Source organism: Camelina sativa, chromosome 19 (genome assembly GCF_000633955.1).
Source record: "Camelina sativa cultivar DH55 chromosome 19, Cs, whole genome shotgun sequence".
Lineage (NCBI taxonomy): Eukaryota > Viridiplantae > Streptophyta > Magnoliopsida > Brassicales > Brassicaceae > Camelina > Camelina sativa.
Window position 1 is genome coordinate 16479339 of NC_025703.1, and position 24847 is coordinate 16504185.

The window sequence follows — 24847 nt, forward strand, 5'->3', positions numbered from 1 at the left end:
TCACGGATTATGAACCTTGCGCAAGATTGCCTAAGAGATCAAGCTGGCGTAACGGTTACAACAGAGAGCCAGCAGCAGATCGAACTTGGGAAAAGAATGCGTGGTAAAGAAAGGGTGAGAAGGAAGGGGATGGGGAAGAGAAGGAAAGGTATTGATCCAATGGAAGACTATGGTGGTAGTGAAGATGAATCACAGTTTGGACCTGTGGTTGAGGTTGGTGAAATGCATTTACCACTTACGCATACAAATTCAGTGTATGATGAAACACATCTGTATGATCCTGTCACCAAAGTTGATGACATGGAGCTTTGCGACACCATCCCTCAATTGCCCGAGACTCAAGACATCAACAAGATTGACGGGTCATTGCTAGACGATGCAGACAAGTCTTTTGAGGACAGTAAGTTACATGAAGAAATTGATACAACTAATGTTATGACTGGCGAGGAGCCAACCGAGAGCATGGCGGAACTCCCCGAGGGCTATGATGTGAAGAAAGAAGATAAAGAGTCAAAGGTTGAAGATTATGATGCAGCAAAGGAAATAATTAGTGATGTTAGCGGTGATGAAAACGCCAACAGAGAGGAAGAAGATGGAACAGAGATGGGAGAAAGTGTTGCAGATTCGTCTCCTCTCGAAAGAAGAGGAGCGAACACTATGGTGGCTTGAAAACAGTTGGTTTCATCTCATCTATTTAACCAATGTGAATCTCTCTGCCCTGTCTATCTCTTGAGTTGTTGAGAGTTATGGAACTGAAAGATTCAATGAGAGTTATGGCCGCAGAGGAACTTAAGTTTAGTTTTCTGTTTTTTTTTCTTTTTCTTTCAACTTATTTCGTTTGTTTTCTTAAAGTACTGTCTTTTGTTTTAGAAGTATGTTTAATCAACTATCTGTAGAAGAGGTTACAGAAATGGATGGAAGAAGCATGAAACATCAGTATTCTGATATAGTGATTAGTGTGACTCTGATTATAGTAATTTAGTATCTCTGTTTCTTCCTAGCGGAAACAAACTTAGATTATCGCAAGTAGAGACTTCTTATTTTCAGGTCATTCCCCTGCAAACTCAACATTTTAATGCATATCGCAAGAGTTGGTTTCACAACTTTTTCTTTGTTATTTATTAAATCATCTTCTCCTAGTTGTGGTTGACAAGTTTTTTTATTCATTGGTTTTCATATTTCTATCATTGTTATGCTTTGTTTCTCTTATTTTCATTCTACACTTTAGAAATTAGATCCACCTTCTTATTATATAAAGTTAGGTTTCAAAGTTAATTCATTCTGGGAGGAGAAGTTACTGAAGCAGTGCTTGAATTCTTTCGGTCAGGCAAGATACTCAAACAGTGGAACGCAACCAACCTGGTTCTAATCCCTAAAATCACTAATGCCTCAAGAATGTCTGATTTTTGACCAATTTCATGCCTCAACGTTGTTTACAAGGTTATATCCACGTTGCTAGCAGGGGGTCTTAAGAAAATTCTCTCTATGTTCATCAATCATTCACAATCAGCTTTCATGCCTGGGAGGTTGCTGATCGTGAATGTCCTTCTAGCAACAGAGATCGTTCAGGGCTATAATAAATAGGATGTGGCACCTAGTGCCATGTTAAAAGTGGATTTGAGAAAGGCATTTGACTCTGTCAGGTGGGATTTCATCCTATCTACCCTAAGAGCTATCAATCTTCCCGAAAAATTCATTGGATGGATCCACCAATGTATTTCCACTGCGAGCTTTTCGGTGATTGTAAATGGACAGAATGGCGGTTACTTTCAAAGTACTAAAGGTCTAAGACAAGGAGACTCCATCTCTCCCTACCTCTTCGTCCTAGCCATGGAGGTTTTCTCTAGCTTACTTCAGTCAAGGTATGAATCAGGNTGGATGGATCCACCAATGTATTTCCACTGCGAGCTTTTCGGTGATTGTAAATGGACAGAATGGCGGTTACTTTCAAAGTACTAAAGGTCTAAGACAAGGAGACTCCATCTCTCCCTACCTCTTCGTCCTAGCCATGGAGGTTTTCTCTAGCTTACTTCAGTCAAGGTATGAATCAGGCTATATATCCTACCATCCCAAAACAGAGGAATTGGAGATCTCTCACTTGATGTTTGCGGATGATGTTATGATCTTCTTCAATGGAGACAGCTCATCCCTTCATGGTATTTACGAGACCCTGGAAGACTTTGCGGGATGGTCAGGTTTAAAAATGAATTGGGAGAAGACTCAATTATTCCATGCCGGTTTAAGCCCTATTGAATCCAATGCATTGACAAGCTACAGTTTCACGATGGGATCTCTACCGATCCGTTATTTGGGTCTACCGTTGATGAGCTGGAAGCTAAAAGTATCAGAATATTCACCCTTGATAGAAAAGATCTCTCATAGATTTAAAGCTTGGGCTGTAAGTTCCCTATCTTTCGCTGGAAGGCTTCAACTTATATCCACGGTTATCGCAGGAATCGTCAATTTCTGGATCTCAGCTTTCATCTTACCACTGGGGTGCATCAGAAAAATAGAATCTTTGTGTTCTAAATATATGTGGTCTGGCAGGATTGATAATAGAGGGATGGCAAAGGTAGCGTGGGCTCAGGTTTGTCTGCCCAAAGCAGAAGGAGGTCTAGGGCTCAGGCGTTTTGCTACTTGGAACAGAACCTTATGCCTATGCCTGATCTGGTTGTTGTTCTCCTCAAGTGGCTCTCTCTGGGTGGCTTGGCATCGGCTCCACAATTGTAGTACCACTACCAGTTTCTGGAATCAAAAAGAAAGAGTTGCGGACTCCTGGAATTGGAAATGCATTCTCAGGCTGAGAGATCTAGCAGAACAATTTGTCCATTGCAACATAGGAAATGGTAGAGAGGCTAGCTTTTGGTTTGATAATTGGACACCCTTTGGTCCTCTTATTAAATACATAGGCACAAATGGTCCTCGAAGCCTAAGAATTCCTTTGCAAGCGAAAGTCCATGAGGTTTGTAATGAGGCTGGGTGGACCATAACCGATCCTTGTACTGACCAAGCTCTAAATCTGCAAATCTACCTAACGAGTATCAGCCTTCCAACCATCGATCAAGGTAGAGACTCTTATAACTGGGTAGTTGATGGAAAAGATTGTGGTGGCTTCTCATCCTCAAAAACTTGGTCCGTTCTGCGACCAAGAGCAAATGAAGTTGATTGGTCAAAGTCTGTGTGGTACAAGGGAGCGACACCAAGGAATGCATTTAACATGTGGATTGCGAACCTTGATCGTCTCCCAACAAAAACAAGGCTGGCTCGGTGGGGGATGAACATTGATACCCAATGCATTCTATGTTCCTCTGCTCAGGAAACCAAGGATCATTTGCTGCTAACCTGCGATTTTGCGTTGTTCCTCTGGAATGGAGTTAGCGTTCACCTCCATTTGCCTCACATCAACTTCAACTGCTGGGCTGATTTGATGTCGTGGACAAGAGTCAAAAATACAAGATCACCACCAACCCTCCGAAAGTTGGTCGCTCAGGCTGTAATATATGCTATCTAGAAACAGAGAAATAATCTGCTTCATAGTCAGGCTCACATCCTGCCTTCCGTGATCTTCAAGGACATTGATAGAGAGATCCGAAACTCCATCATTGCACGCCAGTGTAAGAAACAATTCAAGAATCTCATGAGTATGTGGTTATAATAGTATTGTCCTTTTGAACCGAAGATTGTATTGCTTTCTTGTTTTTATCTTTTTTGCCAAGAAACCAATATAAAGATTGAAAAACCAAACTCTTTCATTTATATGATATTTACAGTTTAGCAAAAAAAAGTTAGTCATTAACATTATTTTACATATCAAGTTTATTGATAAGATGTGGGGTTTCCCCCCAACCGTTCGAGATGCTTAAGAACTTTACTTACACAAAATGATGTTCAATCTGATTTGACGAACTTCTAATTGCAAACGAGTTTTATCGTCAAGTATTGGTTGCACTTATTGTGTCATGTCTCTAATCCTTAATGAATGTAATCGAAATGATTCGTAAACTCAACTTGTGCTAAAACCCTGATGGTGTTGTCATTGCTTGAATCTATTTTCACTTCGTTCGATTCTAGATTGATGCATTTGATTGAGTCACTAACGGATCATTTGATATGTTTAATTAGATTTATGTACAATGGATTTGTATAATAGATTTATGAAGGAAAAAAAATTACAAACCCTTTTGACTATATTTGGTAGATCAAATAGTCACTATTGCAGTAAAAACAAATTAGTTAATTTACCTAACAAAGATGCTATTTCCTCATTCTCTCTCTCTCTCTCTCTCTCTCTCTCTCTCTTTCTACTCATCTAACTTCTGAAAAGAGTGTAGTGTGTTTACTCATAAAAATTCTCCATTTTGTTCTTTTGTGAATTTTAAAATAACAACAACAACAACAACATTTCTAAAATTCGAAAATGTTTGAAGATCAGTGGTGGTTCAACAAATTGACCTTGAAAATTCCTCACATTTTTTTCTTTAATTACAAAAGTACTTAAGTTCTGTAAACAAAAGTAGTCCTAACAAAAGAAAAAAAAAAACAAGTCCACCCACTTGTGAAAGAATCAAATACTTTTGTTTTGTTCCTCGGAGTAAGTAAATAAAATATACATATTTGCAAAAACAGATCCCTGTACTTTAATATACTCTCACTTTATAACCGAAGGAAACGAAGAAAACACAACACTAATGAGAGACACGAGATTATAATGCACTGGGTTCTGTGGGTCCCAATGCTTCGTCTTTTTGTCGGCTTGTGTTTTGTGGGTGGAGAATATATGTCATGAGAAACGTATCATCTAACCGTTAGATCAGCTGCGTCCACATATCTTCCTGTACACCGCGAAACACAGAATTACAACCGCTTCTTTCCACTTTCTTCTTCTTCTCTCTCTCTCTATTTTTTTTTCTTTCTTCAATAGTCATTTCTAAGTCCAACCATCTGTTTTTTTTTTTGACATGACCTTTTGTTCTTCTCTTTTCTCTCTGTAACCCAATTTGAGTTTGTTCGATTCGATCTACGGGTTTCTTGATCTTTTATTACAAGAACTTTGAGAAGCTTCAGTTTTTTCTTGGGATCCTCGTCTTTTTTTGGGTGTTTTGGTCGGATGGTGATCTTCTCGATGTCTGTGCTAGGTAAATTTTTTGGTATATTTATTTAAGCTGTTTAAAAAAAAAACAAATTTAGGGTAGTATTAAATGTTTAATTTTTATGCGAATCTTGATACTGGGTCGTCTCCTGACTCCGTAGTAAATGGAACTAATTTGCCTTTTTTTTTTTTTTTTTTTTTTTTTTTTTTTTTTAAATTATTTGGTTACAAGATTTTTAGCAAATGCTTTACTTTTGGGAGTTTTTAAGTGAGAGATTGAGTTCTTGTTTGTTTATCATGTCTATTGGGGATATAAAACGAGTAATTTCTTGTTTGGTTTGTGGACACATTTTGTGAGACTTTATGGTAATACTTGAGTCTATTGACTCGTTGGTCGAGCATAGGACAAATTAAAATTCAAGAAGCCTTTGATAAAATTGTAACTGTCACATTGAAAATCTCAAAAGTGAAGACTTTGTTATTCTATATGGCTTCACACTACTCTGTCATGCTCTTGAGAGATCCTTTGTGTTCTGTAAAAGTTTATTCCTATTGTTGTTTCTATGGAGTTTAGTTTAGTATTATAAATTCAGTAAAATAATTTTTGTTTTTGTTTTGATTGCTTCTCCAGGCTTTGGAAACTAAATGGATTTGGCGTTTAAGCTTGATTCTATCCGGCTTTGAACTCGTTTGAATTTCTTTTGGTGTTGGTTAGAAAATTTTGTTGGTGTTTTAATTATGGCTGAGGTTGGTAAAGTTCCGGTTAGTGATATGGAACTAGACGATTCAAGCGAGACTAAAGTAGCTGATGATGTTGTTGCCACTGATGAAATGGAGGCTAAACCAGTGACTGTAACTAGAGCTGAAACTGTTGTTGAAGGCTGTCAAACTGAAAGTTCGAAATCTGCAGAGTGCAAGGAGCTACTACAACCTGTTCCTCATACCACAGCTTCACAGTCGGAAGTAGATGTCGCTTCCCCGACATCCGAGAAACCACCAAAGATTTCTGAAAGTAGCACTGCCTTGTCTTTGCAGTCTGGTTCGGAAGGGAATAGCCCTTTTATTCGCGAGAAGGTTATGGAAGACGGGTACAACTGGCGGAAATACGGACAGAAGCTTGTTAAGGGGAATGAGTTTGTCAGGAGCTATTACAGGTGCACGCACCCAAACTGCAAAGCCAAAAAGCAATTGGAACGGTCGCCTGGTGGACAAGTCGTGGACACTGTTTACTTTGGTGAACATGATCATCCAAAGCCTCTTACTGGTCCTGTACCTATCAATCAGGATAAACGAAGTGATGTCTTTACATCTGTGAGTAAAGGTGAATAAAGAACATATATAATTTTCTATTTATAAAAATGTTTCCGTTAGCGCTTATGATGTGGTAACATATTAAATGTAACATTCATTCTTATGGTATTATGTTTGTAGAGAAATCATCTGGATCCATTGTTCAGACACCTCGCCAAACCGAACCACCAAAGATCCACAGAGGATTACATGTTTCAGTTGTTCCACCAGCCGATGATGTGAAAACTGATAGTTCACAATCAAGTAGGATAAAGGGAGACAACAGTCACAAGGATTATAATAGTCCTTCCTCAAAGCGAAGGTAGTGATGATCAATATTTCAGTTTTTTTTTTCCATTCTTCTGAAGGAAGGCTTCACCATTGGTGATCTTTGTTTTTCTTGTTATGTCGATGTCACTATATTAGGAAGAAAGGAGGAAACATTGAGCCAAGTCCTGTGGAGAGGTCAACCAATGATTCACGCATTGTGGTTCACACTCAGACTCTGTTTGATATTGTGAATGATGGGTACCGATGGCGTAAATATGGTCAGAAATCAGTAAAAGGCAGCCCATATCCGAGGTAATGACTGATTACATATTAAAGCATGATGTCAAACTTTTTGGTTTCATTCTTTTCTGCTTACTTCCTTTCTCTGTTCGATGTTTTATATATTTAGGAGCTACTACAGATGTTCAAGCTCTGGATGCCCTGTCAAGAAACACGTAGAGAGGTCATCTCATGACACTAAATTGCTTATAACGACTTACGAGGGAAAACACGATCACGATATGCCTCCAGGAAGGGTTGTTACTCATAATAACGTGCTGGACTCGGAAGTTGATGATAAAGAACTGAATGTTAAAGAAGGAGATGCCAACAAGACTCCACAAAGCTCAGGTCTTCAATCCATTATAAAAGACCAGCATGACGAAGATCACCCAATAAAGAAAACTAAGACTAATGGCTTTGAGAAAAGTCTTGATCAAGGTCCTGTCTTGGATGAGAAACTGAAGGAAGATATAAAAGACATATCTGATGTAAACAAAGATCATGCAGCCAATCACACGAAGCTAGAAACAAAGTCAGATGATAAAACCACAGCTTGTCATGAGAAGGCAGTGAGAACCTTGGAGACTGAGGAACAGAAACCCAAGACAGAGCCTGCCCAAAGCTAAGCATTCGGTGTTGTTGTACCGAGTGGTAATTTATATGGCTGTTTTAACATAGATTAGTACAGGCGATAATGGTTATAGACTGTACAGTTGTTGTTCAGGCGGGACCAGATTTAGATTAGTGTTTAATGGAATAGTATGCTTACTACCCTTATATAGCCACTTCCATTTGGTTCAAATAAGAGTTACAGGAAGAGATGGTAACACAACATGAGTCTTTCTTTGTCGATGGAGCCTGTGTAATAGTTGTAGTATGGGGATGTATATGATTTGATTCAACCTTATTAATGGTATTGAGACAACCATCTATTACTTCCAATCTGTCTTTTACATTACATTCTCGGATCCATTTATTCTTTCACTTCCAGGCACAAGATGAAACCAAGATTCTGTCCATCCAACCAAGATATAGAGCACCATCTTTTTCTTCAATCCCATACCCGTTGCTGTAATCTCTCAAGAGGGCTCTAATGGTGGCTGAAATTATTGAGCTTAAAGGGTATGGCTCAAAACCTGCCATGGAAAACCTTGACTTCCATTTCCCGAGAAGCTCGTGCCTTTCGATCCTCTCGGCTCCTTCACAAGCTATGATGTTGACTACATCCCTTGCCAAGCAGTGCTGCTCGATACTGATCCTTTCTTTGTGATTTCGCGGAAGCATCACATCAATAGATTCAAACATTGCCGTATAATAACTTAATGTCTCAAAGAACCTAGGAAGGAAAGGGGAAGTGTTCGTGTTGCATTCTTGTTCCACAAGGGTGACCACTTTAGGTGATAGACTCTTCACCATCCTCAGCAACCGGTCCCTATGGTTTTCCATACTTACGCTCTCGTCAGGCAAGTGGTGCAGCATGTAAGCAAAGTTAACTCCAAGGGCTTCGCCTTCCCGGACATCAAGATTTGCCACTTCAACTTCATAACTCGGCCTTGAAATCGCATTGAACTTGAATGAGACATCAAACTTCCTTGCAAGTTTCTCTAGTCTTCTCTTGACTGTAACCAAGACAGATACATCACCAATTCCGGTAATTCGAATATTTGGAGCCCCACCAGGCCTAGCTGCAAAAGCCTGAATCAGTGAAATCCACTGGCTCCCTTGCCCAATTTGGAAGTCAATAATGTGAATTCTCTCCTCATCCTTCATTGCTTCTGCTATCGCCCCATTTGCTGACATGTACCCAAACTTAAAATATGGGCAAACCTCATGCAGAACGTACACATAAGATAAGAACTCGTAACTCTCTGGTTCTCTGGATTGGAGAGATTTGTATATCGAACTACCAGAGGCAGCTAGCCTTGCCACAAGCCCTTCTAACATGTAAGCTCCCAATCTCTGGATTGGCGCACCAGAAATCGAAACCATACCACGCAACTCGCCCATACACCATCGTGCCAGTAGAAGATTATTCTCAGAAACAGCTTTCGCACAAGCAACAAGTACCCATTTCAAGTCTCCCCTTGATATTGCCTCCACTATCAACAACAAGTCATTAGCATCTTCGGGCCACATGGAGAGTTCATGGCAGATAACATCATCGATACTCTCAGCTATCTCTGGCAAAGGCTGCAACATTATTGTTTCCACTTCTCGCACATTGTGTCTCGAACCTCTTACATTGTCCATCACAAACAAGCAGCCTCAGGGAATAGTTCTTGGTATTATTAGGAGAACGCTGTTGATCGAGGGAGATACTATTGGTGGATAGAGTTGTATAACAAAAGTTCATGAAAACCTCAACCAGATAAATCACTTTCTTCTGAAAAAGTCCCCGAGATGCAGCTTCTGCTCCAAATCTCAGCAGTGGATTTCAAGTAAAGTACTCTGATATACTTTTCGCCAGGAAACTTTAAACATCAACCATTATCCTCAGGAGATGACCTTTACATATCTGATCTTCATAACACACAGTATACCGCTACCTAGAAATAGCCATTAATATAAGGCTGCAACACCTGTAGAAGTCATACACAAGTCTTTAATCAGATTGAATTAGATATCCATGGAGATCAATCGAAGCAATCATATCCATGGAGATCAAAACTTTTATTTGGACTCTAGTACTATTATAGAAATCAATTCATGAGTACTCTATGAATCTTCATCAACTATGAACTACTTCATCAATAAACAAAGACATAAAGAGAGTTCCAATCCTAAACTAGCACTTCCCTTATCCAATCATACGATCACAATTTGACAATTTCTCTTTAGAGTTTAAAGTAAACGTCGAGAAAGAGAAAGCATCATATACAACAAACCAACATAAAACTGAACAACTATCTTCGTTTTGAATGCGTCGAATTTGCAAAATTTCAAAGTTTTGTGTCTAAGAAGAAGCAGAACATCAAAATCGGGGAACAAAGTTTAGATTTTTGTGGGGGAAAAAACTAACCTTGTGTAGGTAGATTAAGAAGTAATGTTTTGGTCCAAGAGATTTGGTTTTGCAAGTGAGAGATCCCACCCAAAGCTCGCTGCTGAAGCAAAAGGAAGAATCTTTAGTGGATGTAAAGAAGATACGACACCGTTTCAGCTTAAACCGAATAAGACCCGATCACCCACTTGGTTATACGATATGACCCATCTCTCTCTCTCTTAAAGTCTCTGGTCAAATGGGAAATAGTGTAAGAAGTAACCTAATAAGAGACCTCAGAGGAAGACGATCGATGGATCCTCGGATATGGCACAAAGTAGCTGCAGTTTCCGGTAAGAATTTTTCGATAAAGTAATGATCTTTGAATTGATGCTGTAACCTGTACGTAAGGAAGATACTGATTCGTCTAGTGTTGTAGGTATGGCTGCTCTTGGGTTAGGAACTTACGGTGCTCATTTCTTTAAACCAGAGAACCCTTCTTACAAACAGGTTCAGATTCTGAAATTGTTCGAAAATTTGATTACTTTTTGTGACAATTTAGCTATCTGGGTTTTTGCATTTGTTGTTGGATTTGTCTGATAAAGTTACGGTTTTTATTTATTTCTTTCAGGTGTGGCAAACGGCTTCTCTTTACCATTTGGTTCACACTGCTGCTCTTGTTTCTGCTCCTAGCACCAAATATCCCAACATTGTAAAGCTTTCTTTTGTTTCCTCTGTTTCTCCGGTTTGTGTCCTTATGCTAGTTGATGGAGCTGACATATCCTTTTTCTTGCTCAGTTTGGTGGCTTGTTGACTGCTGGGATTGTAGCCTTTTCCGGGACGTAAGTTGTTGTCTTTTTGTTTCTCAAATTCTTCAATTTAAGCTCTTGAATGAATGTGTATATAGTAGAGCATTTGTGCTTAATGTTTGTTGGATGTCTTGTACTTGAGATTATCATTTGGAGTTTCCAGTATACACTCTTATCTTTTGGCATTGGCAATACTTGGGATTTTATCCATGTTCCATGTTGACATGTTTGGTACTCTTAAATATCTAAAAAGCATTGCGTCACTTGCTAATAGGTCTTCGTATGTATGGCTTGTGAGTAATGACTTAATTTCAGAATGCATTTCATGAAATAATTTGCTCCCGTCCCACATATCATGTGTATCTGAAATTATGGTCTTTGAACTATATTTCAGATGCTTACTAGGTAACTAGAATGTTTTTGGATCAGTAGTCTATTTCCAGGTAATGAGTATGTGAGAAAGTTTTATGTTTGTCAAAATGTTGCAGGTGTTATATGGTAGCGCTGCGTGAGGACAGAAAGTTTTCAACCTTGGCACCATTCGGAGGCTTTGCGTTCATCGCTGCATGGGGAACCCTACTTTTCTAAACAATCTCAAAACCATCTATATTGTCAAGTTGTGGCCAAGCTTATTCGACATATGAACTCACTGTTTAATTTCCCTAAGAGATTGCTTAATACAATTCCGTGTCGTCGGTGTCGACAACCATAAATGGGATTATGTAAATGACCATCTTAATGTAATTTTATTACCATACAATTTATAAAAATTCTACATTAGAAAACAAGTTTATGCTTCATTAGCTCCAGAGGAGTAAAAAAGGTGAAACTTCCAAGCAACAAAGATGGATTTATTTTATATTGTGCAATAGTACTAACAATGAGATAAATCACTCTATTCATCATCTTTCATGTCATCTTGGCCCTTCCCTTTGAATCATTTGATATACTCAAAATGGCACGAATCGTGACCTATCAAAATCATGAGATAATCAGAGACAGATGGTTCAAAATTTTGTTTGATCAAAAGCTTCAATAACTGTTGGGAAAAAGGTCTAGATAAAGTTGCTTACTAGGGTCGCGTTGCGTGAGTATTGCGGCGCTTCTGAAGTAACAATCAGCACCCATGTGCTTATAAAGCTGGTAATAACTATTGAAGACAACAAAGGCATGGTCCTTGAGAGTGTTGGGCAAGAAGCAAGGCTGGTTAGGCTGAATCTTACTGCAATCTGCTCCGCCCTGTTGACAAGCCCAGTCTAAGGCTGCTTGTGTCACATAATCTGGTATCTTTGAATCGGCTACACACCATTGTCCGAACTCCGCTTTTGCTATATATAAAAAAAAGAAGAGACACATGTTATATCTTTGAGATTATGTGTACGCGAGTGGATGTTACAATAATGGTATACCTGAATACGTTACTGTTATGAAAAGTAGAGCACTTGCTATCCTTGACCAGAAACTTTTCATCTTCACAAGAGGCAAGTTGGAAGGTTTGAGAGCTTGAAGATGGTCATAACTCGAGTATTTTATAGTGTTAGTAGATAATCTCTGTTTAGTAAATTTATGTGTAATTCTTATCAACTGCCAAATTCTTTAAGTACAAAATTACTTTTTTGCAAGACTACTAATTACTTCTAATTAGGAATGTAATCCCATGAGTGGGTTCGTATATATATATATTTCATTGGTTATATAATTAAGTTTCTTAGATTTTGAAATTTAAACATTGTGATTTGTTTAATGTGTAAAATCTCATGTTATTCAATCATAGTTTTTTTAAAAAGTCTAATGAAATCCATTGTTATTGAATTAATGATTTAAAAATTTATTTTAAAATCCAGTGTTATTAAATTTGTTTTCAAAATTTGATTTTTAATGATTTTAAAGGATAATAGTATTTGAGAGGAACTCCATAAAAATACATAAATTCAAATATTATGATTTGAGGGTGGGATCTGAAAGATTTTACACTAAATCATACCAACTTCCCTAAATTAATAAAATTAAAATTATCAACATCATATAAAAACTCATTAAAACTCAAATTATATATTCAAGTCATTAAGACGTTTCACCTACATATTTTGTTTCATTAGCTGCAGAAGAGATGAAATATCCAATCTTTATTCTGCACCAGTAACAAACGAGAAAAACAAAATATGTAGGTGAAACGTTGTTGCCCGGTTGCAGTTACGTTATTAGTTCTTTGCATTTTATTCAAGTTTTTAATTAAAAAGACAGCCAGTTCGTTACGTTTATGAACCTCTAAACAAGTACATTGTAACTAATGCACCTTGTTTTATATAGAACATTGTAACGTACGAGAAAAAAGCACATGAAACGTACAGGATCAATTGAAACTTGGACACGTCTACTATATAAAGTATAAAGCATAAGAATTATCTCCCTTCCACTTGTTTTCTATTTGTCTGCGTCTTCTTGCTATTTGGTAGCTAGGGTTTCTTTTGTTTTGGTAAAGAGCGGGAGATTTGATAAATCTCCCTAATGTATTAGTATTCAACTAAAAAATAAAACAATTACACCCTTATTTCTCTTGGCCGAGGGCCGAGGCGGTCCAAAGACATCATCAATGCCATATCCCGCGGAGCAATATTCAAAACATGAAAACCTAAACGTAAGAAAAATGCATAGTAGATAATCATTCAATGTGGTTTCATAACCACCTCGTGGATGAGTGCAGAGGAGGGTGAGGCTCTTTTTTTTGGCTTCTCTATATTGTGATTTTGAACTTCAATATTCATGGTTTATATAGTTCAATGAACTCAATTTATTTTTATTTATGTCAAAATCGAATTGACCAATGACACGTAAACGTTACTGTCTCTACTTTTCTAAACAATCTCAAAACCATATATATTGTCGAGTTGTGGTCAAGCTTATCCGACATGTGAAGTATGAACTCAATGTTTTCCACTAAGGTATTGCTTAATAAAATTCCGTATCCACAACCATAAACTTCCTTTACTTATTCACATTGGTAGAATTTAGTGTAATCTTGTTACCATACAATTTATCAAAATTCTACATTAGAAAACAAGCTGTTGTTAATTAGCTCTAGAGGAGTAAAAAAGTGAAACTGCCAAGTTCCAACAAACATTGGATTTATTTTATATTGTTTACCAGTAGTAGTAACAATGAGAAAAAAATCTCTATATTCATCATCGTTCATGTCTTGGCCCCTTCATTTGAATAATTTCATATACTCAAAGTGGCACCACTACAACAAATATTTACATTGTTAGCGCGAGAAAAATGCTATCATAGATATTACATAGCGTTATTGTAAATGCTGTGACATCGGCAGCCATGGTAGACCCCCAGATACAATAGCGTTTTTGACATGCTATAATAAATATCTACATACGATAGCATTTTCATATTATAGCACTAATTGAATGCTATAATACATTTTATAGTAACACCAAATTAGGGTTATTTTTTTTGCTATATAAATTTTATAATTTGTATATTTGAATCCTATTCTGCAGAATTTATTTAATTGGATATATATATATACATATTTTTTTTTATAAAATCACCAACATACATAAAATTATTATTATGTTAACCAAAAGAAGTCTTACATAACATAAAGTCTTACATAACAATCTTAATTAAAATAAACTAACATGTCTTGTGTTTACAAGAAAAGAGAAGCTTCTCTATCTCCAGAACTTGGTGCACACAAGAAGAAACGAAACAAAGTTCAGCATTTCCAAAGCAGTAACACTAGTGATAGATAAAAATGTTTTAACTTTCACCAGAGCTGTTCGTCTTTTGTTGAGTCCCTCGAGGATAAAAGAGAATGCCCCAAAAGTGAGACAACTCTGTAGAAGAGCTTTTGGAGCACCTGCAACACAGACCATAAAAGTACCGGTTAGCTCTCTTCTATGTCAAGACTAAAAGTACTTATATGATGCTGAAATGCTTGCAGGATCAGTCTATTTAAGAGACCCAATGCTATGTTAGAAAATACGATGAGAATGATGGATTTTGGGTTACCGGGGAAACTAAGAGTAAGACCAGTGCAACATCCATCAACTCCAACATTAATGGCTGCAAAACAAGAACAAAACTATGGACTCCAGATAAAACAGCAAAAGTCTTGAACAAAAAGAAAGCAATCAATGCTCAGTTTCGTGGAAGAGCCATATAAGCAAAAAGCGTAAAGATGAGAGTGAGTGTGTACCTTTGCAGACTGCCCTGCATCTGCAAATGATCCTTTAAAGCCTTTCTTCTTGAACAATCCTGAACCTGAACACCCCAAATCCAACATATCTCTATCTCGTGAGATAATTATTTGTAACAATTCAATCATCATAATACTTCAAAAGCTTACAGAAACCACTCTTATCACATTTGACACTCTTCAACAAAAAGTAAACTAACTTAATTGTAAAAACAAAATCAAACTTGAGGAATATATATAATCCTCTAAGATTGTTACAGTAATTCTAAAACACTTACTGATTGCTCAAAACCTAATCCAGGAATATTGAAATCAAATCACATAAAGAAACTCAATCTTTTTTCCCAATAATTCTGAATTCACTATCATCAGGGAGTAAACGCAAACAGCAGAGTAAATAAAAAAACAGGCATAGAGGAGGAGATGAAAGAAGAAGAGCACCGTATCCAAAAAAGCTGATTCTCTTATATCTCCAAACTAATTAAATCAACCAAAAATCCAAATTTTAGATCTTTATCTCTAAAAAGGCTCTTGGTCTTGTAGTTCTGCCTGCACACAAAGTTTGGCAAGAGAGAGAGACTAAGATATCACAAATCGATTTTATAGTTAGGGTTTATGACAGTAAAGACTCAATTAGCCACCGTCGCTGGAACACCAATACGGTGATAGTGTCAGAATTAGCCAAACACCATTGTTCTCAAAGAGATAGAAACAAAGCTAAAAGCTTTCACCTTTCACACACAATTAAAGCGACCTAGAAGGCAACAATTTAAGACAAAGACTTAACGAGAGAGAAGAACACCAACATGTTAAGAGACCCACAAATCTGAATCCACCAAAAATTAAAAAAAATATTCAACAAAGCTGAAAGATGTGACGCCATATCTGGGACAATTGTAGAGATCTTAGTAATCTCTACCAACTACCTCAAGTGCAGATCTGTGGCTGGTCTCGTCTTGTTGTCGGTGCCTCGAGGGTAACACAAAAGGGCAAAAAGCGACAATATTGTAAATCAAATCTAGGGTTTAGTGTAATCATCGCGAAGATTTTGAAGAGGAAAAAAAAAATCTGAATCTGAAGATAGCGAAGAGGTATTGGAGGAGAGGAGAAAAACTGAAGAACGATAGAAAACAAATGATAGAAATTAGGTTTTAATTGGTAATAACTAATAAGTGATTTTTTTTCTTATAGGTTTTAAGTGTTTTGGCGGTACAAAGTGAATTATTTTGGCTAAGTATTGGCGGATAAAACAATTTTAGATTCCCACCTAGAGATTTTCTATCTTAGCGTTTAGTAAACGCTATAGTATAATAACCAATATTATAAACAATCTTTAATAGCAGTTGAGGAAATCGAACTATTATCATGTGCTATGAATGTGGACTTTTGTTGTAGTGCACGAACCATAACCTACCAAATCATGAGATAATCAAACACAAATGGGTCAAGATCTTCATTCATCAGAGAGCTTAAATAATTGTTGACAAAAGGGTCTAGATAAAGTTGCTTACTAGGGTCGCGTTGCGTGAGTATTGCGGCACTGCTGAAGTAACAATCAGCACCCATGATTAGGGTAGTAACTATTGAAGACAACAGAGGCATGGCCCTTGACAGTGTTGGGCAAGAAGCAAGGCTGGTTAGGCTGAATCTTAAAGCAGTCTGCTTCGTCGTGTTTACAAACCCAGTCTATGGCTGCTTGTGTCACATAATCTGGTATTTGTGAATCGGCTACACACTCTTGTCCGAACTCCGCTTTTGCTATATAAGAAAAAAGAAGAGACACATGTTATATCTTTGAGATTATGTGTATGCGAGTGGATGTTACAATAATGGTGTACCTGAAAACGTTACTGTTATGAAAAGTAAAGCAATTGCTATCCTTGACCAGAAACTTTTCATCTTCACAAGAGGCAAGTTGGAAGGTTTGAAGCTTAAAGATGGTCACACCTCGAGTATTTTATAGTGTTAGTAGATAATCCCTGTTTAGTAAATTTATGTGTAATTCTTATCAACTTCCAAATTGTTTAGGTAAAAAAAAAACGTTTTGGAAGACTAATTAATTCTTCTTTGACCAAAGGAAATGAAAAAGAAAAACTAATTATTTTTTAGTTCTTACTAAGAAATGTAATTCCATGACTCGATCGGGTTGTATACTTCATGCATTTCTCATATTTGATATACTGGTAATTAGTTATCTAATTAAGTATCGTAGATTTTGAAGTTATATTTGGCTGATAAAAAAACTATGGTAATTGTATAATCGTTTAAAATAGTTATGTTAATTTACAATAAAATTATTATAAGACTGTAACTAAATTATGTACCAAAAATAAAAGTATAGATGATTATGAATTGGATACAAAACATATATGGTCAAAGTATCTAAACATTCGAACTCAATGTTTTTCCAAAGAGATTTGCTTAATCAATACAATAAAACTTCGATGTTTTTCACCAGAACATGACACCTCAGCTTTTGTATTGAAACAGAGTCTGACAGATCAGTTAAAGTGAATACCCAATCAAATTAAAAAAATTAATACAACTAAACACAATATTTGGTGGACCAAGACTAGAATGTGTTTCTGTTCAGGTGATGACACTTCAGCATTTTGAAGAAATGTGGAGCTGACACATCATTTAAAACATGTGACTAATCAAAATATAAGAATTAATACAACTCAACATATTCATCTAATAATAAATTTTCTTTTTTTCCTCTATTCCACGTGTACACATATGAATCATTATATAACTTTAGTCATTTAAAAAGTCTCCAACGCTGAAACAATTTTGTTTTTATATAAAGCTTGAAGAAAATTTTTAATCAAGTTACTTGTCGATTTTATGCGAGAGTTATGTTGGATGGTAGCAATTCAAAATTTTCCCAAAAAGATAGAAAAATAAATCTTTCATTAAATTTCTACTGAATTATCAATTGGATTGTAAATTTGTAATTTTTCTAACTACAAGCCTTACGTATCAGATAAAGAAATAATTTTGTGCAAATAATATAAAGAAAAATAGCTCCACTAGTGTTGCTGCTTTCAAGCAAAACACATATATTCCTTAATTTTTTTTTGGTCCACATATTCCTTAATTCTATTATTTGTTTTTATGTGTAAGAAATTAATTGGCTACAATAAATTTCTAAATTCGTTACGAAATTTTTTTATCGTGAATATTATGTATAGAATCGGACAAAAACTCTAATGTTGATTTTGCGAAAAATCTTTGATCTGTTTTGGTTGATTAACTCGAATAATCTGAAAATTTTCTCAAGTATATTCGGCTTAGCAAGTTACGTTTGAGGCTGTCACCTTAGAAATACTATGATCTATGTGATTTTTATTTCCATATTATGTGTATATATACTTATATGGTTTTTTTTGTCAACCACTGGGCCACAACAAACCGGCCCATTAGCCAAATCCCTACATTTGTAGTGAGCGGAACTCGATCTCTGGTGTGATGGTGCCTTGTGTATTAAGTAATTACCATTGACCACTGCAATAAGGTCACTTCACCTTATATGGTTTCTTTTATGTGTCTCTGATTTGATTTGATGGTTTTAGAACTTTTTATGAGTTGAGGGTACTTGATAGGGACACATGGTTCTTTAAACATCTTGGTTACTTATTATTTGTAATCTTACATCATTTTGGCAGTTTATTTTATACTAAATAACAATCCACATTATATGCACAGTAAAATTATTTATTAAATAATTTTACTGTAATTTATATATACAAAATCTATAATATTTATCGGTAAAATTATTATTTGAGATCTAAAATTTATTTGTGTAGTATATATTTTTCAGTTTTATTTGAATATATAAAATTCTTGTATAATAATTAAGATTTAACATATAGAAATTATTATAATATGAGTTTTATATTATCTCACCATATGAATCAAGAGTTCTTAAAATTTTATGAAAATGTAATTAAGTGATACAATTAAGTTATAAAAAAATAAAAGAATTAAATTTTGGGTGTCATTTAAAAAAAATACAATGGTATGGAAATAAAAATACTATTAAAAACTGAGGATATTTTCTCGAGTTTTGTGAGCGCAACACGTCAGTATTTTTTTATTTTTTATTTTTTATTTTTTGTGAGAAAGCTTATACATATAAGCGATATGAACCAAACTAGAGTAATCTCTCAAGCGTGATTGCTGGATAAACTCTCTTTGTGAAGCATACATAAACTATGGTAAATCTGTTACGTATTATCAACAAAAATTCTCATATGTCTTATCTTATTGATTATGCATTTACTATGTGATTCCTTTTCACAATGATGATTGCAATGTTTGAATTTTGGCGTGTGATAACAAAGGTTACTTGTCTCTCAAGATTTACAGAAAAGAACACCAATGAAAAATCAAACAATGTTTAAAATCGAAAACCAAATATTTTAAATTAAAGAAAACTAAGTTATCTATAAATTTTAAAATAACTTTGACAATTAACATAATCTTTATAAACGTTGTATACATTTTAACATAAATATAATATTTAAATAATAACATAACCAAACTAAAATAAAAATATGTCTATTTACTTTGACATACGTGGACTTGTTATAAAAAAGAATAAGTAATTAACAAAAGGAAACAAATAATAACGTAATAACAACACAAACTATATAAACTTAGATGATTAAATTTGTAAAATACAAAAAATTCTCAACAAAATAAAACTACACTAATATATCTTCCATAACAAGTAATAGGAGAAAAAAACATAGCATACAATAGAGTTAAGCAGATTATACGATTAAATAATATAACTAAATTAGAAGAAAATACTATATATACTTATGAGTTTTGAAGAAAAGAAGACACATATCAAGTAGATAGAATGTCACTTGTCAAATTTCTGAAAACAAGAATTTGAAAGAACCTTACTTTATTATATAGGAAAGTAAATGTAAAAGTTACAACTATTTTCTAGTTAATAACAAAATTGGAAATAAGAGATGTGTGAGAGAGATGGTGGAAGAGAGAGATATGTGGTGGGACATAGAGCTGTGATGAAAATTACCGAAAGACCCCGATTGTTTTGTAAAAGAAAGAGGAGAGAGGGAAGGAAGAGGAGAGAAGCAAGAAACGAAGAACTGGGATAGTGGGCCCTGGCGAGATTTTTTTTTCGCCCAGATTTTTTTTTAATTTTGTTTCTTCTTTCTTTGTATTTCCCTTCCATCTAAAAACTAGTGAATGAATTTTTTTAAAACAAAATTCCATATATAAAAAAAAATCTATTTTTCTCTATTATTTGATATGCACATTGTTTGATAAATTTATTTGATAACGCTAATTTTTTTACAAATTTTGTAGCCGTACACCTTATTAAGTGTACAGATGTAATTTGTACACATTATTAAGTGTACAAATGTAGTTAACTGATTGGATAGTGCTGAACACAACTCTTCTATACAATGGTTGTAGTATACACGATTATTATGTACAACAGTTATGGTGTACGGTTTACACCATCTAGCATGTTAGATAGATTCACACCGTCCAACAATATTTGAGTACGGTTTATACCATCCAGCTTAATAAGGTACAAATTTCTATACACATTATTAAGTATACAAATGTATGTATTAAGTGTACAGATGCAACTTATTTAATTCTTAGACTTTCAATATGCTGGATGGTTTAAACCGTACACAAATATTTTTTGACGGTTTGAATCTATCCAATATGCTGGATGGCTTAAACCGTACACAAAATATAGATGGACGGTTTAGATCTATCCAACATGCTGAATGATTTAACCCTTACACAAAAATTGCTGGACGGTTTGAATCTATCCAACATACTGAATGATTTAACAAGTACACAAAATTACTGGACGAAAGATAAAATATAGACCCCAAAATATATATGAAAAATAATTGAAATTATTTAAACAAAATGCATATAAAATTATAAAGAAAAAAACATAGATTTTTTTGTATGTGGAAAAAATTTGGAAACAAAAAATATATTAATAAATATTTGAATAATTAGGTTATAAAATTTTCGGTGTAAATAGGTTATATAGTATTAAAATTGTTAACAATCGTTGAAAGTTATAGTAGCACAGTGGTTAAAGCTGTTCGACTTACTACATTAACGTTCGAACCATAAGCTTAACCAAAATTTATAGATCTATCATTAACTTAGAAATTTAAGACCAAAATTCGATGTTTAACCTGGTTTTTCTTTATGTATTATTCATTTTTAAGGAGGAATGGAAAAAAAGTGATTGAAAGAAAAAAGAATTATTGTAGAAAAAATTAGGAGATGAAGATTAGTTTGTTGGGGAAGGTGATAGACCATGAGATAGAAGAAGTACAAAGTTTGCTAATCATTTGGGATTTAAATGAAGAGTCTTTAATCTTTCTCAATTGAACTTTTGTGATCATGAATAAATCAGAGAAATCATCATCTTTGGCTTGTGTTTGGGAGAAGACGATGGAAACAAAACAAAAAAAAAATGATAAGGGAAAGAAATTTTTTTATTTTATGAAAATTATTTGTAAATCAATAAACATGTCTCAATGACAAGTTATGTAAATATCAAATGTTTTTGAGGGCCAAAGAATCTTGTAAACAGTCATAAAGAGTGGTCAATGTATTACTTTGCCAATTATGAATAGTAGTTTGCGGTCAATGTACTACTTTGCCAATTATGAATAGTAAACGTATTAGTTTTTAAATTAAGTTTAAAAAAAGTATGTAAAATCCTATTATCTCAAAAAAGAAAGAAGAAGAGAAAACAAGAAAGCTAAGAAAAAATAAATTTTGGTGAAAAAACAAACGATATGGACTCTGATGTCGTCAAAGTTATCTCAATCTATGGCGGTGCATTGGTCATCATCATCATGTTGGTGTTGTGTTATGCATGGTTTGTCTGTCGCCGACGAGCAAAGATCGAACCCAATTTGATATGGAGTACTAACTCATGAGCTTAAACCATACTTTTCCTTTTTTTTCAAATATCTCTTAATTTGAAATTTTACATATATACAATATACATGTTAATAGGAGAAAGAGAGCCTTTGAGTTGCAAACAAAGGCACCCATGAAACACTTCATTTCATAGCCGAAGATTCACGAAGAAGCACGGATGGATGATAAGGTTTTTGTTCATTGAGAGTCAATCTCAACGTTGCTGCTCCATCTATATAGAGTGTAAGAGTGCACTTAGCTTAAAGGATTAAGCATCAGTCGATATATACACAGTTTTTCATTGTGACGGTTTGTTGTTATGCACCAACGATGATGCTAGGTTCGTGGTTTGGAGCCCCAGATTTGGGTGACCATCAATGTTGATATTGATAGTAACGTCTTTTCACCGTATTTTTTTTTTTTGATAAATCCTATCGGCTGGTCTATTTAGCCTTTGGTAAAAAGGCACCGTTTAATTGTTAGCTTGTTTCGTTCACTCATCTTTAGCCAATTCAGTGTCTCGTACTAGATTTATTTGATGTTTGCTGAAGAGGAGACTGTTAATTAATCAACTCCGAAATTCTCCATAGGACCCAAAAGGTAATATTTATTTGATGTGCTTTAAGTTTGCTTCTACATCATCTAAGATCATTCGACCTTGAATGAAAGCTGCCTGATAATTTCAGACTGTCGTGTTTGAGTAGGATTTCAAACGTGCGACAAGAAACTTGGATCTGGTTTTGTCATGAACATTGCCCAGACCAATATATATGTTTATAGTCTGACAACGTAGAACTTGCTTCTTAATCTTACGATTCATACGTATAACCAGTATGATTAACACATACTATATCCCATCAATTTTGGTAGACACGTACGTGCCGTGAGAATGTCGGATCCTGGTGCTTTCTTGGATCCCATGTTGCCCACAACTTAACTTTTTATTGGTCAAGCTTATCCTACATATAAACTCAAGTTTCTTGGGAGTCTAACCAAAGCGAGAACTGTAGTCTGTAGTCAATCTCAAAAATTATGCTTCACACAGGTTCACAATAAAGATTTACCAAAAAGATTATGGAAGTAACATACTGACATGTACATAAATGTGAAATTCATTGTGAAAGTTAATTAAAACTATCACCAAAGCTTAGTAATATTTGACTCAACAACAAGTGAAAACTAACGAAATTTTACTCCTGGAGCAAAGCTAGGACCACGAGAGTCAAAACCATTATCTCTAATTTGTTCTATAAATATATTTTGCAAAAAAAAAAAAAAAAATTATCGAAACTTAGCAAAAAGAAAACTCTAGTTGCAACAAAGAAGATGGTTTGTGAATGAAAAAAAAAACACCAAAATCGAAATCAAACTTAGTATCCTGATCAGTAACATAACAAGAAGCCAAGAATGAAAGAAAACTAAACTAGTAATTCTGCTAGTTCTTCTCATTGACCTTGACCGGAACAGATACCAAACTGGGAATAAATGTACAGTGCGAAGGCCAGTGATCAACAACATAATCTATATGAGTTTTACTGATCAAACTATTTTCCCCGAAAACATAGATCCAAGCCCGACCAGCTTCATCGCAAGAGCATACGAGGAGTCTTTTATCTTCGATGAAGTAGCTTGGCTGAGTGTAGTTAATGTCTACTAAATCGGGCAAGTTAGGACTTGACACTTTCATAAACATTATCCATTCCACACCTTCACTATTCAAACTATTATTAATCTTGTACTTACTCACCCATACCTCAATCTTTTTTGTTGCATGGCATTGCTTTAACAATGAAAAACGATCTCCCTCAAAAGCTCCAAGGACAAGAGCATCCATAAAATGGTCCGTCGTTCCGCATGGTAGATAACAGAATCTGAAGAAATGTTCTTTCGAGTAATCGAATTTATATACGCTGTACACGTGATCGGCCTCGCTAACAAAAACAACCCAATACAAATTTCCATTCAACGATACACAACTTGTGTTGTGTAGTATAGGCCTTTTTTCTAAGTTACCACCAGATTCTAACTCGCCGTCTTCCCACGTATTGGAGGCAAGGTCATGGATTTTCCACTAGTACTTGCTGTAATTTCCTTCCTTCCGACGACAACCAGCAACTATCTTGTAACTCCCACTACTGTTGTATCCTACGCCAAGGGACTCAAGTTGAGTTTGGTTCGAGCCTTGCTCGATCCATCTACTCTGTCTCAAGCATGGGTTCCAAACCACAGCTCCTCTCTCCATGCCGCAAACCAATAACTTATCGCAATCAACCAAGATTTTAGGTATGTTGGATATTTCTAAACCGGGGATATCTAAGGTTAACTCACACACCTCTATCTTTGGATCGATGCTTACCAAATAAATCTTGGATTTGGTTGTTAAGATGAATCGAAACGTGATCTTGTGGTTCTTGATGAACGTCTTGTCGTGGAAGAGAGCGTTCCATTGTTTCGATACGGTTGTGAAACGAACAAGAGATGTTGGTGGCACACGAGAAAGTATCTCTTCGGTCAACTCCAATGGAAGCTTCTCTTCATGCGCCATTAAAGTTATCCCAATTAGGGTTTCCAGCCGATTTTTCATTATGTTTGTTTATAAATAAAAACTAAAAATCTCCAAATATCTAAATTTTTACACTTATTTTGTTACCTTTGAATACTCAGATTGAGAATCTTAACTTACGAGCAATTGGGTTTTGTTCACCCCTTGTTGTTTTAACCAATAAAAGGGCACCATATCATTTTACATATAAAAAAAAGTCTTCAGTTCACCTCTAATGTTTATTTATATTTTAATAATATTTAGTATAACTGAATCTAAATTACTTTATTCCCTATAGGTTATACATTAAATATAGTTTGATTTAAAAAAACGTTATAAATTAATTGGTCAATCCATCCATGAACTATATGAATACACTTAAGAATATCCCAAAAAATCTTTTAGAAGAAAATATTCCAATGAT

The 24847-nt window shown here is 35.2% G+C and overlaps 6 protein-coding genes across 6 annotated transcripts; 3 read left to right on the plus strand and 3 right to left on the minus strand.

Moving 5' to 3' along the window:
- LOC104766524 (serine/threonine-protein phosphatase 7 long form homolog) lies at nt 1-984 on the plus strand (the record flags this gene model as incomplete). Its single annotated transcript, XM_010490431.2, is given in 1 exon segment — nt 1-984. A coding segment is annotated over 1 exon segment (669 nt), but the record flags the coding sequence as incomplete, so codon positions are not given.
- Nucleotides 4890-7866, plus strand: LOC104766526 (WRKY transcription factor 1). Its single transcript, XM_010490433.2, has 5 exons — nt 4890-5135; nt 5721-6410; nt 6521-6701; nt 6806-6961; nt 7059-7866. Exons 2-5 carry the CDS (start codon nt 5828-5830, stop codon nt 7555-7557), a joined length of 1419 nt encoding a protein of 472 aa, XP_010488735.1. The 5' UTR covers nt 4890-5135; nt 5721-5827; the 3' UTR covers nt 7558-7866.
- Nucleotides 7809-10116, minus strand: LOC104766525 (scarecrow-like protein 21). Its single transcript, XM_010490432.2, has 2 exons — nt 9951-10116; nt 7809-9510 (listed from the first exon to the last, which is right to left on the minus strand). Exon 2 carries the CDS (start codon nt 9179-9181, stop codon nt 7913-7915), a length of 1269 nt encoding a protein of 422 aa, XP_010488734.1. The 5' UTR covers nt 9182-9510; nt 9951-10116; the 3' UTR covers nt 7809-7912.
- LOC104766529 (transmembrane protein 256 homolog) lies at nt 10151-11505 on the plus strand. The gene is made up of 5 exons (XM_010490436.1): nt 10151-10261; nt 10348-10418; nt 10540-10620; nt 10707-10750; nt 11206-11505. Exons 1-5 carry the CDS (start codon nt 10168-10170, stop codon nt 11303-11305), a joined length of 390 nt encoding a protein of 129 aa, XP_010488738.1. The 5' UTR covers nt 10151-10167; the 3' UTR covers nt 11306-11505.
- LOC104766527 (glucan endo-1,3-beta-glucosidase 13-like) lies at nt 11436-16852 on the minus strand. The gene is made up of 3 exons (XM_010490435.2): nt 16769-16852; nt 11791-12045; nt 11436-11689 (listed from the first exon to the last, which is right to left on the minus strand). The coding sequence occupies exons 1-3, from the start codon at nt 16827-16829 to the stop codon at nt 11655-11657; spliced, it is 351 nt and encodes a 116-aa protein (XP_010488737.1). The 5' UTR covers nt 16830-16852; the 3' UTR covers nt 11436-11654.
- LOC104767891 (F-box/kelch-repeat protein At3g16580-like) lies at nt 23317-24426 on the minus strand. Its single transcript, XM_019240919.1, has 2 exons — nt 23960-24426; nt 23317-23812 (listed from the first exon to the last, which is right to left on the minus strand). The coding sequence occupies exons 1-2, from the start codon at nt 24424-24426 to the stop codon at nt 23317-23319; spliced, it is 963 nt and encodes a 320-aa protein (XP_019096464.1).

Excerpts from the sequence above, each read along its gene's own strand:
- LOC104766526 (XM_010490433.2), top strand. The coding sequence starts at position 5,828 with ATGGCTGAGGTTGGTAAAGTTCCGGTTAGTGATATGGAACTAGACGAT. Across the intron at positions 6,411-6,520 it reads CTTTACATCTGTGAGTAAAG|AGAAATCATCTGGATCCATT; the intron begins GTGAATAAAGAA and ends TTATGTTTGTAG. Across the intron at positions 6,702-6,805 it reads AGTCCTTCCTCAAAGCGAAG|GAAGAAAGGAGGAAACATTG; the intron begins GTAGTGATGATC and ends TCACTATATTAG.
- LOC104766525 (XM_010490432.2), bottom strand. The coding sequence starts at position 9,181 with ATGGACAATGTAAGAGGTTCGAGACACAATGTGCGAGAAGTGGAAACA.
- LOC104766529 (XM_010490436.1), top strand. The coding sequence starts at position 10,168 with ATGGGAAATAGTGTAAGAAGTAACCTAATAAGAGACCTCAGAGGAAGA. Across the intron at positions 10,262-10,347 it reads CAAAGTAGCTGCAGTTTCCG|GTATGGCTGCTCTTGGGTTA; the intron begins GTAAGAATTTTT and ends CTAGTGTTGTAG. Across the intron at positions 10,751-11,205 it reads ATTGTAGCCTTTTCCGGGAC|GTGTTATATGGTAGCGCTGC; the intron begins GTAAGTTGTTGT and ends AAAATGTTGCAG.
- LOC104766527 (XM_010490435.2), bottom strand. The coding sequence starts at position 16,829 with ATGAAAAGTTTCTGGTCAAGGATAGCAATTGCTTTACTTTTCATAACA. Across the intron at positions 12,046-16,768 it reads CATAACAGTAACGTTTTCAG|CAAAAGCGGAGTTCGGACAA; the intron begins GTACACCATTAT and ends TTTTATATATAG. Across the intron at positions 11,690-11,790 it reads ACTCACGCAACGCGACCCTA|GTCACGATTCGTGCCATTTT; the intron begins GTAAGCAACTTT and ends TGATTTTGATAG.
- LOC104767891 (XM_019240919.1), bottom strand. The coding sequence starts at position 24,426 with ATGGCGCATGAAGAGAAGCTTCCATTGGAGTTGACCGAAGAGATACTT. Across the intron at positions 23,813-23,959 it reads AAGGAAGGAAATTACAGCAA|CGAGGCCGATCACGTGTACA; the intron begins GTACTAGTGGAA and ends TGTTTTTGTTAG.